General features: G+C 46.7%; 2 protein-coding genes across 2 annotated transcripts; one reads left to right on the top strand and one right to left on the bottom strand.

Annotated features, from left to right (window-relative positions):
• Positions 1 to 9,394: 9,394 nt before the first annotated feature.
• On the top strand, positions 9,395 to 12,510 carry ckap4 (cytoskeleton associated protein 4). The gene is made up of 2 exons (XM_036518409.1): positions 9,395 to 9,822; positions 11,141 to 12,510. Exons 1-2 carry the CDS (start codon positions 9,520 to 9,522, stop codon positions 12,422 to 12,424), a joined length of 1,587 nt encoding a protein of 528 aa, XP_036374302.1. The 5' UTR covers positions 9,395 to 9,519; the 3' UTR covers positions 12,425 to 12,510.
• A 2,119-nt stretch (positions 12,511 to 14,629) lies between these two features.
• LOC118770646 (IKBKB interacting protein) lies at positions 14,630 to 19,881 on the bottom strand. Its single transcript, XM_036518408.1, has 4 exons — positions 19,258 to 19,881; positions 18,788 to 18,905; positions 17,094 to 18,323; positions 14,630 to 15,418 (listed from the first exon to the last, which is right to left on the bottom strand). Exons 1-4 carry the CDS (start codon positions 19,455 to 19,457, stop codon positions 14,630 to 14,632), a joined length of 2,337 nt encoding a protein of 778 aa, XP_036374301.1. The 5' UTR covers positions 19,458 to 19,881.
• Between the last annotated feature and the right edge of the window lie 117 nt (positions 19,882 to 19,998).

The raw sequence follows: 19,998 nt of genomic DNA, 5'->3' as shown, positions 1-19,998 counted from the left end.
TTTATTGAAGTAAGGATAAAAGAGTTTTTAAATCTATTGAAATGACTGTGTGGTACTTTAGACCTCCGCCCTGATGGCAGTAGCTGGTACTCAGTATGAAGCACATGAGATGGGTCGGTTATGATGGCTCGGTTATAATGAATGAGCTGATGAGCAGAATTTCTAGAGGCTATTGAAATATTTATCCATACACTGTCCTAGCTGACACATGAACCCCGAACTCTACAGATGCATGCATTTAGGTGTGTGCGCAGACAGAGCTACCATGGCTGGTACTGGTTCGCTTTCTGTAGGGTCCTGGGAACCAGTCCATCCAGGTTGGTTTGCTTCAGTAGCAGCATGCAGAGACTGCCCCTCTCGTGATGTCTCTGACCCGGCAGCAGATTCAGACGGCCTCCTGCGTCAACCTCACCCTAACCGCGCACTGTGAACAGGTGAGCGAACCAGTTCTGTCGCTATGGCAACAAACATTGGTACTGTCTTCCCTCTCACCTGACTATGATCGAGCTCTCTCTGCACCTTTCTGTTGCAAGTGATCTTTATCAGCTTTTCCGGTAAGACAAAAAAAAAAAAAAACATTTCTTCTGTTAAACTTTTCCTTATCCTGGCTGGAGAGGTGTTTTTTGTGTGTTGCCTTGTTATGTGTCAATAGTAGCACGCAGGGACTAAGTTACTACGCTCCATACTGCAAATGCATATTTCACCACTAATATGATCAAAACCTCAAAAACACGCAGATTTATTTAAGCAAATATACATGACATTTCCCGATTTGCATTGTGTCAGGGCACAGCTGTTGATTTAAATTATTATTCAGCATGCTGAGAATAATTTTGCTTCCTGTTTGATTACTCATTCCCAGAGTTGCGAATGCAACTCAAGATGCTGGCCAGACCATACCTAATGGTTTAGGGGGTAAGTCACGTGATTTAGCGTTTACCACATGCAATATTAGAAATAGCATAGCTGTTCATCTGTGTTTCGCTCGTGGCTACTGTCAACATCCCATATCATCTGCCCTCTAGTGGCTGTGACCATCATTATCATCATTATCATCATCATCATCATCATCATCATCATAGGTGTTATCTACAAGAGAGGTCACAAGTGACTTAAACTTCATCCTCATTTGTTACAGTATTATATTTATAACATTTTAGGTATATAAAAATATATTGATTTATATGTTTATTTTGTTCAGGCCCTGGTCCTCTCAAGTCTGGAGACCCTTTTTGCTTGTCTTCCTGCCTGTGCCATCAAACCCCTGCAACTAACCCCTGTCTACAAACTCCTTAAACGTAGTCAAGTTACACACCTCCTCACCTCACTTCATTGGTGTAATGAAAACAGACTGGGATCCAAGTGCGGTCAAAGGGTTTAATCACAGAAGCAAAAACGTAGTCAGGGACGAAACAGGTTGGCATGAGGCAACACACACTGAGCCCTCACGTAGCCAGGACATGACTGAAGAACATGAGTCACAGGTGCATGTGATGAGCGGGTGTGGTTGAGCAGGGCTGAACTGGGTGTGGCTGAGCTGGCTGACTGGGAGCAGGTGTGACAACTGGCTTCCCGTTATCTCTTGCATCGAGTTCAAAAGCTTGGCATGCAGGGAACAGTGCCAAGTCTTTTGGAAACCACACCCTCCTCTAGTCTCTACCTCTATTCTCGTCATCATCGTCATCATCATAGCTGTCATCTACAAGAAGGGTCACATATGACTTAAGCTTCATCCTCATTTCTTACAATATTATTCTTGAAACCTCTACAAATATATTGATTTATATGAATAAACTATCACTGCTTGCAGTTTTGACCATGTCCAATAAAATGTCACTATTAGAATGCATGGGCTGACCAGGAGGGGGAACACTTCTATTCAAACTGGAAGTATTGCTGTTGGGTCTTCTCCACTGTCAGAACTATAACCAAGAGGGATCATGGAGTTTTCATTCTAAGAGTTCTCTGATTTTTGTAGATATTCTATTTTTCAGTTTAGCCAGAGAAACAAAAGCACTTACCTCACTGCTTGAGTTTAAACACTGGGCTAATACCTCAGGGATTGACAGAGGGAGGTCTGATATGTTTACTGTTTTGTGTTAGTCTGTAGTGAGAAAATCATATAGAAGTGAACACTCATTCCATGAGGTGTGCATTATTTGATTCTGGATATGATTTGACACTGAAAGAGGGGAAATGTCAGACAGATGCAAAAGTGATTGCAAAAAAAAAAAACTGACTGTTTTCATTTCTAAAAAAAATGCCACTGACTGTGATGAGTTTGTATTTAAACATGAATAAATAAACAGAGATGGTGATGATCTTCTTTGATGACCTGTAATATTTGCATATGGTTTTTCACTGGAAAGTGTATGTATACCCTTTTAAATGGTTGGCCAATGTAATGTAAAGCTGTGGCAGTTTGACCTCTGATACTGTCTTACTTCAATCTATGCTACAACCACTGATTTCAAAGCCACAGACAGATGACGATAACTCACATTGCAGACGGGGGGAATTCCAGGAAGATGACAAACACAGGTCTCTGAATACCCTTGGTGACATTAAGTGTCACACTGCATGCATTGTTTGTTACTGTTAAACCAGGCAGAGTATAAACATCTCTCCTGTTTCAGTCTCTTTCATGCAAGAATAGCATGAAAAAACTGAACAGTGGATTTCAGTTTGGTTGTTGATTGCTCATATCTGAAACTAAATTTTACAATGGTGCATTGCAAACATTTTCAGCAAACATTTGAGACCCAGGGACTTTTGGCAAACTTCCTTTATGAAACTGGTTTTCAGCATAAATCCTGGCAGCTGCCCATAGTCACCTGATAGGTTAGATTGCTATTTTTAATGCAGGGAGAGAGAACGAGAGAGTGAGGGAAGAGAAATTGCGAATGTTGCCGAATTTGGGCGGGTGTCATAGAATGGGCTGTCACTGATGCGCCCTCCCATTCACAGTAATGCACGGCCCCCACACCCACACTCACCCACACTTCCTGGGTCGCTGCAAGGGAAAGCAACGACTTCTAAGTACGTCGTGTCTACAATGGATATAGCTGTGGGCATTGTTCTCTGTCTTTGCTTTATGAATGGTGAGTACTGCAGTGTTGTTTTGTTAAGTTCTAATTTATGTTTTGATATTTACAAAGCTTTATCATTCACAAAGTGCTGTTTTGTTGTACAAAGAAGGGAGAGACTTCTCACTGCACAACCAATGTGATGAGAGTTGCTGTTGCTTTCATTCATTCACGGGCGAGATCTGCTGACTCATGGAAGTTCTGATTAAACAAGCGTGAGCTAGGAAACGGCAGCATAGTATTATGAGGTAACAGCATATTCCTACACAGTCTTGCACTCCCGGCAGTGGGAGATTCTTTAGAGGGACATAAGCACCAAGCAGAAGACTTCGCAAAGACCGAACTGTTAGGTGCATTAAACCAGCGTTTCCCAACCCTGCTCCTGAAGGCACACCGTCCTGCATATCTTCTATCTATCCCTGCTCTACCTACCTGACTGAACTCATCAGTGAGACTTTTGATTAGCTGAGCACACCTGATTTAGTCAAGCAGGAAGGATACATAGAAGATATGCAGGATAGTGTGCCTCCAGGAGCAGGGTTGGGAAACACGGCATTAAACAGTGTGCTTGCTTTTTACTATCCCTTCATATGGGATGCTGCAGCACATTGTAATGTTGGATAAAAATGTATTTCCCTCCCTGAGATGTTAGTATGGCTGTTAGCCTGCCCCACGTGTCGAAGCCTTGTGTTTTATGATTCTGCAAATAAATTCTGCAGGCAAACAGGCTGAAGGCTGGAATTTCCACACCTTGAGAGGGTAGCTGAAATGAAACTTCAGACAGAATGTTGCAGTTCACTGTCGCATGTAAATTGCTCACAGTTTTTGATTATGAAGTGCTTCTTTGGAGTCATGCACTCTTCCATTGAATATTTTCTCTTCTTTGCACAGGGCAGTGTCCATTAAAGGTGCCTTTTTTTCACAAAGACACAGTTTTTGATGTACTTGTGTTTCCTTCCCCTTTTGAATAACACACATAACTATTACACTGCCCCATATGTCAGAGTCTCTGCTTTGTGGTTAGCTAAAAGGAAGCTAGAATTCAGAGAGAGAAGCTGCATTCAAAATTTAAAATGAACTTTGCAGCTCTTTATGACATTTACACTGCTCACAGTTTTTGAGATGTGAAATGTTTCTTATAGCATTCTTGCTTTCCTGGCTTTTCCAGGAGTGGCTACTTACCCCATGACCATACATATGAACTGCTCAGACCTCAGAGATGGAAATGGGTACCAGATACTAACAGAGAAGGCGCTGGGGAGGAGTCTGCAGTCATGTGAACAAGAGTGGACATTACAGGTAGGAAGCAGCCTGGATTCTTAAGCATTAGGGCATGCCCTGGAAAAAATAAACCAAACATGCAATCCCTTTAGGTGTGTGTGTAGACAGAGCTGCCATGGCCGGTGCTGGTTCGCTTTTTGCAGGATGCTGGGAACCAGTCCATCCAGGTTGGTTTCCTTCGGGATGAGCGTGCAGAGATTGTCCCCCCTCTGTTGTCACTGACTCAGCAGCGGGTTCTAATGCTCTCTTGCGTCAACCTCAGCGTGACTGCGCACTGTGAACAGGTGAGAGAGCTGGCTCTGTGGCTACGGCAACAAACTCTCTCAGTCAGTCCGTTTCTTTGTCAGTCACTCTCACATGACCGTGGCTAAACACTCTCTTCACCTTTCCGTTACAGGTGATCTCCGCCCGCTTCTGTGGTAAGACAGAAAATGCTTTTTTTCGCATATGCGTGTCATTAGTAGTGTGACAAGGACTGAGTTACTATTCTCCGCGCTACAAATACAAATATTTCTCAATTCGTTTAGTGTCTGCGCCAGGCTCATTTTTGCATTGTCTCCATTCCTGTTTGGTTCCAGTCGCTTCCAGTAGCAACGCTGAATCTGCATCCATTGGCCCGGCCGTACGTCACAGATTCTTGGGTAAGTCACCTGTTTGAGGTTCACCGTGTCTTGGCTGCGCGAAAGTTTATCGGGGGGCGAATTCTACCGCAGTTAGACGGAAGCGTCAAATGTGTCATTCCAAAAGTGGTTGCATGAAAAACTATGTAATGCAAGTCACACTGGTCTCTTAAATCGATAGAAAAACATACAACATTAAATACATTCGATAAAACATTTTATTTTAAAATGCTGTGAGATTTGCATAAATAATTATTGAAATCATTATCATTTGCAACCTGTAATGCTTAATTTTCAGTTCATGCTTTCCAAGAATGAACGTATGAGAGAATAGTATGCCCACGGAGCTAAAAGAGTCAACGCTGTTCGCACGTTGGATTTATTGCAAGTTACGCACACACATAAGGGCACATGCCAAATGAATACATGTACATTTTTGATGGTATTGTTTGCTCAATCACGTAATATAAAAGGCTTCTTCCACTTAAAAAAAGGTTTGACAAGGATATGAAATTAGGCGTTTTAGCACTGAGGATTAGCTCTGAGGATTAATGCGTTAAATTAATGCTGTATCTTCGTTACGTTGAATTGCAATAATATCTCAACCTTATTCCAACATTTAAAATGTGTTGATCGCTCGTCACTTTTCATTTTGGTTTGATAAGGATATGAGTTTTAGTTTTGGGGTCAAATATTAACGTGTGTTTAATTAAAGTTGTAACTTCCTCATGTTAAGTTTCAAACTAATCTCAGCCTTACTCCAATAGTGAAGAGCACTTAAACTTTTCAACGCTTTCACAAATATAGCGCAACAATGACATTTGGTGAGTTTTAGTGGTTTTAATCCACACTGATTGGCAGTCCAGCTATCAACCAAATGTGACGTTGAGGTGACATATTCTGCCCGAAAGGTGGTTTTGAAAGTTAATTTGAGTCACGGCTGCAGTCAACATGTTGTATTCTGTGCCCTCTAGTGCTTGCCATCATCATCATCATCATCATCATCATCATCTTCATCATAGCTTTTATCTGCAAGAGAAGTCACAGGTGAATTAACCATCCTTCTCATTTCTTAGAACATCTGTTGATAATATCCTTAAAACCTCTACAAATATATTGATTCATATGGATTAACTGAAATGAATAATATCACTATGCTCAGTTTTTACCATGTACAATAAAACTCTTCTGTTCAATGCTAGGATGCAAAACCCTGAGATTGCATGAGCTGACCAGGAGGGGACACACTGCAATTTGGACCAGATGTAGTGCTGCTGGGACAGAGGAGTCTGTGCTGTAGATGGATGTTTCTTTCTATGGCGAGAATGAGAACCAAGAACTGTGGCGTTCTAACTTCTCTGGCTGCTGTACAAAGTTCTGAACTGGAAACCTGACTCCTGTGTTCTGACTGACACACCACTGTGAGAGCAACCTTCTCCGGAAACTAGTTCACAGGTGAAACTGCCCCCTCAGTTTTATTATGCTTTTAACAAAATCCGGAGGGCCATGCACAGACACTCTGGACAGCTTAGAAACACTCGCTCTGACACGAAGGGGTACTTTTAATATTGTGGTGATCACTGAAGATGTTGCCATCATGGAACCTTTACCAACCACGTATTTTTCCACTAACCACTTTCTGTAGAGGAGGGTCTTAAGTTAAAGTTCTGTTACTATGGACAATATTTATTACTTATCAGTGAGGCCCTCATCTGAATTGGGTTAACTCCATAAGCCATTGTGGTGAGCTCTGAGTGTTGCCTCTACCTGAGCCATAGACAGTTATTATGCAGAAAGATAATCTTGCAGCCAATGATGGTAATCTTTCACAGAGTGATTGACACTTTAGACTGTGTTTCGTGTGTGTGCTGTGGTGCCAGTGCCTTTGAACTTTCTGGCAGCATTGTATCACCAGTGGAGAGTGTGATTACACCTCTTGCAAATTTCACACATAGCTACTAAATCATACCATTACAAAATGAAGGCATATGAGTACTGGATGTGATGGTACTGATCCCCTAGCTGAGACATTTCAGTATTTAGGCTGAGCACTGAGGAGAGTGCTGCAGGTGAAGCTATTACTGCAGTGTATTCATGCTGTATATTATTTGTATTTATGTGCATAAAATTGTATATTTACATGTTGTAAATTATTTGCTATAATCCAGAGCAATGTACAAGATGAGAGTATATTAAGGTTATATTTTTATTATTTTAACATTAAAATGTTTGCAGAAACTTGTGTCTGTTCTGAATTTTGCTTGCCACAATATGAACCACTGCATGAAAACAACAGTTAAAAACTGAAAAAGTCATTTCAAAGAACCACTTCTTCAGTAGGCCTACCAGTGTTTGTTAGTACAGTCATCTATAATCGTCTACACAGTCCTTTGTTGATATCACCGCATTGGCACACATTTAACGGGACGGATATGTACTTGGCTGTGCAAGTACTGTTCACAGACAGCATAGGTCGCGGCGGTAAGTAGAGTTTTTCAACGAAGCTCGATTTCATCGCGACAACTGCAGTGTTATTCATTACATTACATTTGTGGCATTTTAGCAGACGTTCTTATCCAGAGGTTACAATTTTTCATATGATAGCTATTTCTACAGCTGGATATTTACTGGGGCAACTCTGTACCTTACCCAAGGGTACAACAGCAGTGTCCCAGCGGGGAATCGAACCGACAGCCTTTCGGTTATAAGTCCTGCTCCTTACCACTATACTACAATGCGTAAGGTTTTTGGACCCACGAAAGCGAGGACACGTTGGTTGTGGCAAGGCGGTTTACAGACCTCCTTGGTCGGGAGGTGAGGGCCGTGCAATTACAGTAAACCAAGATGATGTCACAGAAGCACCAGAACGGGTGTTGAAAGATTGCAGAGACGTTCGTAACGGTGGATAGGTTGGCGGCTAATTGTTATAGGCTTCTACCTGCCTTGCGCAAAACCGAATTAACTAGTGTAACTTCAGGTATAGGCCTATTTCAAAACGAGCGCACTGTTCGTTGAATGGGCGTGTTTGGAGAGAAAGTTTAAATACATTTTAATGCAGTTTATCTACCTATCTAGTTTTGAATACCCTACGCACTCGACAAAGGTGCGTTGCTATCATGTTACTATACTTGAGTTCAGGTTTATTTGACAATGGACGTAATGCCTTTTGTCGATATCATATCGTTAGATTATGCAATGTTAAATCATAGCATTTTCCTGATTGCTGGCCCATCTCGTTATCAGGGTATCAGACTTTAGGTGGGAATTAATGTGTTTACATTAATAGACGTAAAGTAATTTACACGATGTGTAAGTATTGGTTGGGGTGGGGAATTGTTACTATTCTCCCTATCTCAAACATAAATATAATACATATAAATACAATATAAATAATAATAATGATAATAAACGGTATTTGTATAGCGCTTTTCAGGGACGGAAACACTGCTCAATGAGGTGGGTACTTCACTTCAACAACCACTAACCTGCGTGTTGCGCCCACCTTGCCACTGCACGATAGCCATACTATAACATAAGGCCCATCGCGAGTCACTTCCACTGTCTGTATGTAAAGTATGGTTTGCGTTCTGGCGCGAATGAATTACATGCACGATTTCTGGCACGATTTTAAAACAAGGTGTGAAACTGTTTAATCTGGCACAAATGAGCGAAACCTTCGAATATTTGCGCAAACGCGCGACCCAGCGTCTCAAACTAGAATTACACTTTCCCCAACTCCAGTGCAGTTTCATTGGGTCGGGGGAAGTGATGCGTTCGAGGAAAAGTCGTTCACGCGTCGACTCTACTGCCACGTATGAAGGGCGGAGTGTGACAAAGCCGGTCGCATCTCTCAAAACTGTGCGCCTAGTTAGAGAGCCCCGTTTCACACTATGCAAAGCAAAATTAGAGCATTGGGTGCTCCGCGCTGACCATGCCGCATATACAGTTAAAAGCGGAAATTTATTCACTTAGAAAACGCTATAGTAAATTTCCCCACAGCAAAGTATCATTGCACAGTTCAACAAAGGCTAAACTTTTCAAAGCTGATGTGATATTGATGCTGATGCTAACTGATTAAACATATAAAGTTAAACTAAAGCATGCTCGACTCCACTTGGTGCAAATATTGAATCAAATCCCAACTATACAAACAAAGTAATGAGCGACTGCCACTAAATGAATATAATTTGATTTATTTCAAAAGCACGATCCAGTTGCTTTTTTTTCTATGAAAGACAATACGCTAGCATTTCTTACGTAACAATCATGTAACTTTTTCCTTTTTTTGCATCATTCCAGAAAACTCTAGGCAAAGACTCGGTGGCAGTGGAGCTCCCAGCACTGTGGTGGAATTGCTGATGGTTCCACTGAGAGACGCCCCCCTCTTTGCATACCTCAGCGCGAACCACAGGACAGACACGACACGCTCACTGATACGCTGAATGTACAGTAATTACCCGAGCATCTACAGTCCCTGAGAAATCGATCCTGCGTCCCATTTCGCCGCGCAGCCAGCCTCCGCACCTCCGAACATGACTGCGAAACACAGAAATAAGAGCAATGCGAGCGAAAAGAGCTCCAATACCAACCAAGATGACGTGGCGAAGAAGAGTCCCAAGGCTAGCAAAGGGGCCGACTCTCCCGGGCCGGGGTCAGGGAGCTGGGCCAAGCTTTTGGCAGCGGTGTGTTACATTGCACTGGTAGCGGCAGCTGGGTTCGCCGCGTTTTATCTCCAGAGGGTGTTGGAAGAAGTCGGGCAGATCAGCAGCAGGGCTGAACAGTCTGTCCAGAAAAACGCGGAGCTCGCTAAGAAAATGGAGAGCGTCGTTCAACAGGTAGGCAATTCAGATTGTTGAATTAACTCGATATCATTTCATTGACTCGAACGGCAGGTAAGGCGCGCTAGAGGGGTGTGACGACCCAGATGCCGAAGGAACAGATTAGTTAACTTTGCGAGCGAAAGAAAACTGCCCAAAAATGCCCATACTAAAGTTTTCTCGGCAGAGGAAATGTTCCCACAAAATTGCACCCCTCCCCCAGAGAACTCTGGTCCGGAAAGGTGGTCGTTTGGTAAAATGTCATGAAGTAAAATGAATACTTTCGGTGAAAATGTCAATGGTTGTCATCTCCGAAACTTTGCTAAATTAATACAAGGGCTGTAGACGGTTAACATATGATAATTAATTTATTGAAACTTTACATGTTAGGTCTTGTAGCTGCAAGTTCAGAGTCTATGGACGCTCCAGTCTATACCGATGCACGAATGAATAACTTTTCAGTTACAGGTAGCATGTACAGGGAACTATGTGATTAACTATGTGATTTTAACTATGCGATTACAAATGTTTTTTATGGATATCAAGCAAAAAGAAAAATGACCTAGCTCACCGAGACCATAACTGCTGGAAGCCCGTATATTGGCACAGTACAGGACTTGAGATCACCGAAACACAACTCCCGTAACACTGTTTTACAGATAAACTTAATATGTAACTTAATATATACTTTTTACATTTTTCTCCAACTGATGAAGAAGAATATCATAGTGTAAAAGTTAAACATTTGTTATTATTTACTGTGCGAAAGTTGCATGCATGCACAAACACACACACGCGCGCGCACACATACATGCGCACACACACAATTTATATGTAATTGCAGTCTTGTTTGAACACTAAGGTTATGTAAATCCTGCAGCTCCACTCTCTAATCTCCAGGGCTGTAGTAATCTGGCCTGGCTAATTTTTAACTCACTAATGGGCTTGTTTATCACCTACAGGAAATGGAATATCTTTGCAGACATTTTTCAAATATTTTCTTCACCTAATTAGCATACAAGCATATTACTGACTTATTAAATACTCGTTCATCAGCCATGTGTATAAGATACTGTGTATATTGTTACCCAAGACTGTATAGTATGTTTCCATTATTTGTTAATTTGGCAGGTGCCTTCTTTAAAATTATGTAGTTGTTCTGCACTTGTACGTCTTTGCCCTATATTTTTGAATGAGGCAACATGAAATTTCCCATTTGGAGACAATAGAAGTGGTCCAGTATATTTGGTTTCACTGTGATGTAATGTGAGAACTAGATTTGGTTATGTGGGACATGGAGCAGGAGTAATGCTTCGCCTCCTCTTTGCGGTTGAAGGTGGACTCCCTGAGGCTGACGGTGGAGGGGTTCGAGGCGGCCCTGGGCAGCACGCGGGCGGAGCTGGACAGCGCGGGGCGGGCGCTGCGGAAGGGCGAGGCGGAGACGCGGCGGGTGGAGGAGGCCCTGCAGAAGCTGCAGAACGAGCTGCTGCGCGACCTCTCCGACGGCATCCGCGAGGTGAAGGAGGCGCGGGCGCGTGACTCGGCGTCCCTGGAGCGCACGGTGGAGGAGCGGCTGACCGAGCTGGCCCGCTCCATCGGCGACAGCGTGGCCGAGTTCGCCGGGGCGCAGGGCGAGACGCAGAGCCAGCTCCGCGACCTCCGGGCCCGGCTGGAGGCCATGTCGGACCCCGGCTCGCTCCGGCAGGAGCTGGCGGCCGTCGTCGACACCGTCGCCGACCTCGGCGCCGCCCGGCAGGAGACTGAGAAGGTGGCCGAGGCCCTGAGGGAGCAGATCACCGCCGTGGGGGCGGAGCTGCAGACCCGGAACCAGGAGGTGGCGTCCACGGCGCAGGAGATTGAGTCGGTGCGGGGGCTGGTGCAGAGCACGGCGGGGGCGCTAAGGCAGGCCGTGACCGCGGCCGAGGTGTCCGTCAAGGCGCTGTCCGACCAAGCCGACAGCCTGCAGTCCGGGCTGGAGCAGGCGGCGGGCAGCATCCGGAGCCTGGAAGAGGGCCTGCAGGGGGCGGCGGCTCGGGCGGAGAGGAGCGCGGAGGAGGCGGAGTCCCGGCTGAGGGCGGCGGAGCAGACCGGCGAGTCCTTGGGCGCGGCGGCGGCCGAGCAGGCGGCCAAACTCGAGGCCCTCCTCGCCAAGTACGACTCCCACGAGAGCACGCTCGCCACGCTGGCGCGGGATGCCCGGGGCGCCCAGGCGGCCGCCGAGGGCGTGGCCGAGGGGCAGCGGGCTCTGGCCGGCCAGGCGGACGCCCTGCAGAGCGAGCTGGCGGAGCTGCGCGCCGAGGTGGCAGGACTGGGCAGCGTACAGGCCGAACTGTCCACCCTGGACTCCCGTCTGAGCGGGCAGCTGCAGGCACTGGGCCAGAGGCTGGACGCTCTGGGGGAGGACGTGCGAGAGACCCAGGCCTCCAAACTGAAGGCCTCCGTCAGCCAGGCCCAGAAAGACCTGCAGCAGCTCAGGGCCACCATGGACAGCCTGACGGCCTACTCCATGAAGGTGGAGGGACACGAGAAGGCCATCAGCTCCCTAAAGAGCAAACTAGAAGAGACTGTGGCCTCTGTCGGCTCGCTGTCCAAACAGAAGGGACCCAGCAAGAGGGTCTGATGTGCACTCCAGCGGGGTCCGCAACAGCAGGGCAGGCGTTACCTTTTTGGGAGGGGGAGGGTGGACTGTTGTTTTAAGCCACACACTCAAACTGCACTGTAATTATATTTTTACCCTGTTAAATTGTTTTGAGGGGTTGTGCAAAATCCCAACTGCATTTGAGTCTTTTTACAGAAAATGTCGTGATTCTGCTGGTCATTTTTTTGTGTGCGTTGTCAAACATGAATAAATTTTTTTTGCCACACAAAACCATATACATTATTTCTTAACCTGTGGGGGGGGGGTCAAATTGAATAGGGAAATTGGTGGCCAAGTATCATTTAAAGGTGTGTGAGGGGGAGCAGTGGATGCTGGGACTATGAGAAGCTGGAGATGTAGCGCAGACCTCCATGGTTCAGAGTTGACACAAGTACCAGTATTATTGGCTTGGACTCCGAGTCATCACATTCAGAATTGGTCTAAATGGGAGCTTTTTCCTTAAGACTCTTTATATCATGGAAGATAAATGTGGTTATGACTTGCCCTTTCAGGGTGATGCCTTGGATCTGAAAGTGCTTACATTTTAGCAGTGGATTCATGAATGAAAAAGCATCTCTGTTGGTTACTGAAATACTACACACTTCTACTAATTTCCCCAGGGTTCCTGATTCTTACAGAACCTGGTGTACATAGAAATGTGAAAATATTAACACCACAGCTGTGAATTGGTATAATTTAAAATGATCCATAATTAAAATTGAAACAGACTACCACTGAATTTGATTTAAGATCCAACCCTGACGTACAGCGACAATACAGCAAAGTAATGAACTTTGCAACAACCTTGCCGATAGTTTTGAGAATGTAAAATAGGGTAGAGGTTTACCCTTTGCTCTGTGTGTGCGGTGCCTGTAATGGAATTAAGGGGGTCTTGACGAGTCACGATGAGTTGTGACATCTGACCACTCCAGCCACTGCAAGTGTGAAGGAGTGTCCTGCTGATGTCCAGTGAATCTGTTTTAACTATTTTCAAGGGGCAAGACTTAACGTATAACACATTCCTGAATGCCAAACATCAGTTAAGCAAGCAGAAAACTTCTCACACACAATTTTCATCTGATCCACTTTAATGAGGTCTTTATTTGGTCCCAGTGTTCTCTCATACAATTCAACTGTACATGATTCAGTACTAGTAGATGTCTAGTCACAACGGCTGGTTACCAAAATTGCAGTTCCTTTAGAGTGCTTTGTGTGTTAGTTAAAAGTTTTGACATGTTTAAGTTATTTGCATTTGTTTGCAAAGCTGACGTTTTGCCACTGACCACAGTACAATATTTTGAGGTTGCTTTAAAGGCAGCCCACCAGAATAACCAGTGCAAACATGCAGCCCGCGGCTCAGCTGTTTTGTCACTTCCTGGTTGTCACTTAACAATTTCAGGCATCCGTACCTTTTGAGCTGTAATCTGCTGCCGCGAGGGCTGACCCAGCGAGATCAAAGCATTGCAGTTTGCATGCGCTGCCACAACCACCTGGGTCTTTGGGAAGGTCAGCACTGAGCGTGCCCAGGAGGGGAGTGGGCAAGCGGCTCGTTATTCTTTAACTGGCCGGGTTACCGTGTGAGCGGCGTATTTCCATTCAACATTATGGTGATGTTCCAAAACAACAGAACTACGGCCCTTCACTTTCTGAGGGTGATGAGTGATCATGATGACAGGGAAACTCCCTCTCGGAACATTCCACTCTTTGAGAGGGAGGATTCCAAGTAAATTTGCACAATCACTAAACTTGCGCAATTCAGCTTTAAAGTGAAATTTACCAGTAACCTTCAGAAATCTCTAGTAATAAGTGAATGTAGTTCTCTGTGGTAGTAACAACACTGGAAATGTCTCTGGTATCTCCAATTCTCTCTAGTAACAATAGCACTAGGCAATTCTCTACAGGCATAATGGCACTAAAAGAGTCTCTCTGGAATAGTATAGGACAATTGTCTCTGGCTGCAACAGGAACCAACAAATCTCTTTTTATTATGGTGCTAGGTCATTCTCTCTGGTTGTAACAGGTCTGGGTGAATCCCTGTGTTTGTAATGGGACTGGACAATTCTCTCTAGTTGTAATTGCAATAAGCAAGTCTCTGGTTGTGAGGTGACTATGCAAACCCCTTAACAGAGTCAAGAGACTCCCTTCCTGATGCGGAGGGGAGTCTGCAGGGTTGCCAGGTTGAGGTCTCTACTCCCCTGGCGGGTTGGTCCGAGGGAACATTTCACCCACGCCGGGGACCTGAGTGAGCTGCTGCTGGACGTCCCGCAGGTCACCCTGGACGGCGGTGAGGTTAGCGAAGGTCTCCCGGAGCTGGGCGATCTCCTCCTCCCTCCTCATCATGTCCTCGGCCAGCCTGCCGATGCGGAGCGTGAGGTCGGACACCAGCGGGTCCAGCAGGGCGAAGTCCTTCCGGATGGTGGACACCTTGGGCTTGAGGTCGCTGGCGAAGGTGAGGGTCTTCAGCATGCGGGCGCGGCCACCCTCCAGCGCCAGCAGGCGGTCGGCCAGCTCCTTGTCGGTGGCGGCCAGCTCGGCGAGCCTCCGCCGCAGCCGCTCCAGGCTCTCGGCGTCGCGCTCGGCCCCGCTCCTCAGCGCCGACACCCGGTCGATGCTGCCCGCCAGCAGGTCGCCGATGCGCCTCGCCGTGGCCTTCTCCGCCAGCGCCACCTTCATCTCCAGCTCCCGCTCCTGTTCCAGCAGCGCCTCCACCTCCGCCTCCAGGCCGGCCATGCGCCGCACGTCCGTCCGCACCGCCGCCACCTTGGCGCCCATGTCGCTCGTCACGGCGCCCGTGCGCTGCTCGATGGCCCGCACGGCCTCGGACAGCGCCGACAGGCTCTCCTCCATCTTCGCCCGCTTCTCGCCCAGGCCCGAGGCCCACTCCTTCAGCTGCGACACGTCCTGCTGCAGTGCCCGCACGTGGGACAGCACCGCCCGGCCCTCCACCCTCTCCAGCAGGGTCTGGATGTTCTCAAACTGCAGGGGGGGAAATGCACAGAGAAACAGCGGCCATTTTGTACAGGTTACCACATGAGAGACAGGAGCCATTTTACACACACAGCAGTGAACCCACTATGCAGAAAAACAGTGACCACTTTGTACATGAAACTTCATATTACAGACAAACAGTATCATAATCAGAAAATAAACATTGTGCATTTGTACCAAAGCAGAGGGTCCACTTGATAACCGCTTACCCACAGCCATGACAATAAACAACAAATATTAAAAACCAACGTTTATTGATAAAGCAGAGGTACAAAACATCAGCTTGTATACAATTAGACAAATAGGATTTGGCACAATTGCAGTAATTCACTTTTTATCAAACGTATTGCCCTGACGACAGACATCCATTTTTTCAGGAGATCTTTTTGGCCACTCCTCTAAGCCCCACACCCTCAAACACTGACATATACCAAACAAGAGGACTATCAAAGAATGGCTTTTGAAACATTCAAGTATGACTAAGATTCTCACTTGATGTGTGACACTTGATACGCAAAGTGTTCTACATGTAGAGACATCATGTAATGTCTGGTAATTGTCATGTTCACCTGATTTATATCCAAGAAGCAGACAGTCCTGTTTTTTACGCATTAGAAAATGGTTCCCAAAGGTGTAGATGTTAAATTAAATTGTTACTGAATGTCAGTGCAGTTACAATAATGTACCCATAATTCCTTACAGATGACACACGAGGTATGACTCGGACAGTGTGACAGTGTAATGCTGGTGAGTTAACGTTACAGTTGCTTATCAGATGCTCTTACTCAGAGCGACTTGCATAGCTGACAGTCTTTTCATATTATCCATTTGTACAGCTGGATATTTACTGAGGCAATTTGGGTTAATTACCTTGCCCAGGGGTACAACAGCAGTGCCCCACCAGGTTATCATACCGTAAACCTTTGGGTTATAAGCCGCACTGCTGCCCCTGTTTGTGTTAATACTGCAGTGATGACAGATACACTCATAGTACTGAATATGCGACAGACACAAATGAAGATAATATTTAAAAAATGAAGTTACACAGCAAAATGCAAAAAAAAAAAAAAAACACTTGGCGAGGAGGACCTTGTGGTGAGATATCAATCTCAAATCAAAGATTAAATGTATGTTCAGGAGTGGACGAACAGCAGGTGTCCCAAACCATGGCAAAAGAGCAGATAAATTACAAACACACACAAAGCTCAATCCCTTGCGGAGATTTCAGTGAAAGTATGCTATCAAGTTACAGTAGTTGATAAGGCGTTCTACAATGAAAATCACAGAACATGAAGAAACTGGCTTCTATATACTATGCATTGAAAGCACACTTTCATTTTTGGATCAATAAAGTATCTAAACATCCTCAGGTATGTATAAAAGCATTGTGTTTTGGCATGTTCTGTGAGCTTTGCATTGTAACTCATCTACAGGTACTGTATCCTGTTGCTCCACTTAAATAAAAAAAAAAATCCCCTTTAAAATCTTGCCACATCGTGTATTTTTTATGTATGCTTTTGTCAAAGTTTGGGGAACCTTTTGTCCACTTTTGAAATTTGATGTTACACTGTAAAATGCATGACCTGACTTGTCGTGTGGCAAACAACACCTCTAAGTATTTTAAACATAGCTGATTCTTCCTGTGTAGGTAATAGCATCAAACATCTCCCAGCTCAACAGGTCCATTATATTCAGGGTGTTCACCATGCTTGCCCTCCTCTGGCACCTCCTGCCCGGTTGGAGGCTCCAGGTCCTCTGGCTCCCCCTGCCTGGTTGGAGGCTCCAGGTCCTCTGGCACCTCCTGCCTGATCGGAGGCTCCAGGTCCTCTGGCGCCCCCTGCCTGCTCGGAGGCTCCAGGTCCTCCGGCGCCCCCTGCCTGCTTGGAGGCTCCAGGTCCTCCAGCTCCCCCTGCCTGCTCAGAGGCTCCGGGTCCTCCAGCTCCCCCTGCTTGCTTGGAGGCTCCGGGTCCTCTAGCTCCCCCTGCCTGCTTGGAGGCTCCAGGTCATCCATCGCCCTCTGCCTGCTTGGAGATTCCAGGTCCTCTAATGCCACCTGCCTACTCAGAATCTCCAGGTCCTCCAGCTCCCCCTGCCTGCTTAGAAGCTCCAGGTCTTCCAGCTCCCTCCTGGCCCTGTAGAGGTCCATCACCGTCTCCTTGACGACGCCGAGGTCGTTCCTCATCTTCAGTATGCTGTTGTCGGCCTGCAGGGCGTCCAGCGCCCGCCGGATGTCCAGGATCTCGGTCACGGCCCTGAGCGCGCTGTCCTCCACGCCGAACACCTGCAGCGTCAGCTCCTCCACCCGCCGCTGGGCGGCGCCGAGCTCGGCCGTCAGCCGCAGGATGGAGCGCACGGCGTCCTCCACGGCGGGCAGCTGCTCCTGGCAGCGCTCGCCGCGCGGCACGTGCTCGGCCAGCTTGTCGGCGAGCTCGGCGCCGCGGCGCGACAGGGCGACCTGCCGCTCCTCCAGCCGGTGGATCTGCCGCGTGTTCCAGTCCAGCTGCTCGCGGACGCGGCCGGCGTCGTCCTCCTCGGTGCGCTCCAGCGCCCGGGCGTTCCTCCGCGTGCTCTCCTCCAGCTCCTCCAGCCGCTCGGCCAGCGCCCGCAGCAGCCCCTCCGCCTCGTTCACCTTCTCCGTCACCCGGCCGTGGGCGGCGCGCGACTCCACCCGCAGGCCCCCGATGTCGCGCGTCGCGGCCTCCAGGCCGCCCTGCCACGCCTCCGTCACGTTCAGGAAGCGCTGGTTGACGCGCTGGATGTCGAACGAGGCCGAGCGCTCGCCCTCCTGCGTTGCCGTGATGACCGCCCGCAGGCCGGAGACGTCCTCCTCCAGCTTGGTCACCAGGGACATGGAGGAGATCGCCCCCTGCAGGTCGGTTTCGGACGAGTCCAGCTGCACCCACAACATAAAACAGGGGGGGTTTGTGTCTCGGGCCCACTCCAGCAGCCGCCCAGATGTGCATGCTTTCACAAGCAACAGCTGTGTCTCTTCATGTGAAAGGCTTTCTCCTACCTCAACGTCAACTCTGTTCAGTATAGATGACAACTTGGGTAAAAACACTGCACCCACATATGGCAGGAACAGATCAAGATGTCCACAACATAACACAGGATCGCCCAGGAGAATTTAACATAGGATCACTCAAATGACTTTGAAACCATCTTTATTACACAATCTCTGTTGATTTGGTTCAATGCCACCTTTCTCCATGTGCTGCAAGCGGCAGGTCCGCCCAACACATTCCTCGGTCTCGTATAGTCCCCGAGTTGCTTTTGTCCCTGTGTACTTCATAGATCGTGGATGGGCACTTGCCCGCTGTGTTAAGCAATTATTTCTCAGCTTGAAATCGGACTTACCTTCCTGGAGACTTCGCCGATTTCATCCTCCAGGTCTTTGATCATGACCGTCTTTCGGTACAGAAGTTTGTATTTTTCCTCAACGTCAGCAAACCTTGCGTTCTGCTGCAGCACGATCCTATAACGCAGAGACGATGACAAAATTGCAAACGAAACAGTTCAAGAAATTCAGATATGACCTTCAGTATCGTATGGTTGAGTCATAATCTGTCAAACCATAAACCGAGACCTTCCGAATGACAAAAACTGTGACTTAAAATAGTAACTCCAGTAGCTTAAAATACCTGATATTCTACGAAAGCACAGTATGAGTATCGTTTGCGTATTCATCATCATAGCTTTGCCGGTTTACAAGTTAACTAGCATTAATAATATGAAATTAAGGATGTCATCCATCCAAATGTTGGTTATTAGACCTACATTACCTACAACGCCAACTTCTTCACAATAGTTGTACAAATTGGACTTACCAGGAGAGCACTAGACACAATACTACAGACAGCAGACAGGCTAACGTCCGGACATCCAGGGCTGATCTCTTTCGTTCCGTTACGTCCACTTTCTTCGCTTCCTCTTCCTCGCCTTTCGGCTTTGAAGTGTCGTCGGTTTTTTCATCGTCTTTCACTTGTGTTGTAGTTTTCTTTCTTTGTTTAAGATCATTGCTCGGCATCTCCAATGACGTGTTCCTCCCTTCTTTCCCCGCTTCTGGTAGACTCCGCAATACTGAGCAGAAGCGCAGGAAAATAGCTGAAAGCGGATAACTAAATTTCTACCGCGGATATGTGCATTTTATCACATGCAAGTCAAATCAGTCAAAATATTTATTTTTGTAATGAGAGCTCTGGACAAACGCCAGACCAAAAAAGGCCTCTGCTGACGCAGTCTTACTTTACAGCTGCTCTCTCCTGAACTCGAGGATTTTGGGAAGGAGCAAACTGGTGAGTTGGCCAGCTGCCTATTCTACAGTAGGCGTCGCAAATTCTGACATAGGCCTATCCTATCCTTATCCTCCTTTTCAGAAATAACTTGACTTATCCTGGGATACAAGTTTGGAAAATGCTCCGAAGACACCCTCCCAAAAATACCAAAACTGCATAGCGATCCCGTAAAACGACCGAGGAAGGGGTTTTCTCCCTAGTTTGCCAACGTCATCACTCCCTGCGCCGTGACTGTAGCCATACATGCCTCCTTTTTGAACGCGATGACGCAGC

Source organism: Megalops cyprinoides, chromosome 23 (genome assembly GCF_013368585.1).
Source record: "Megalops cyprinoides isolate fMegCyp1 chromosome 23, fMegCyp1.pri, whole genome shotgun sequence".
Taxonomy (NCBI): domain Eukaryota; kingdom Metazoa; phylum Chordata; class Actinopteri; order Elopiformes; family Megalopidae; genus Megalops; species Megalops cyprinoides.
Note: the sequence above shows the minus strand (reverse complement) of the source record. Positions and strands in the feature narration are given on the sequence as shown.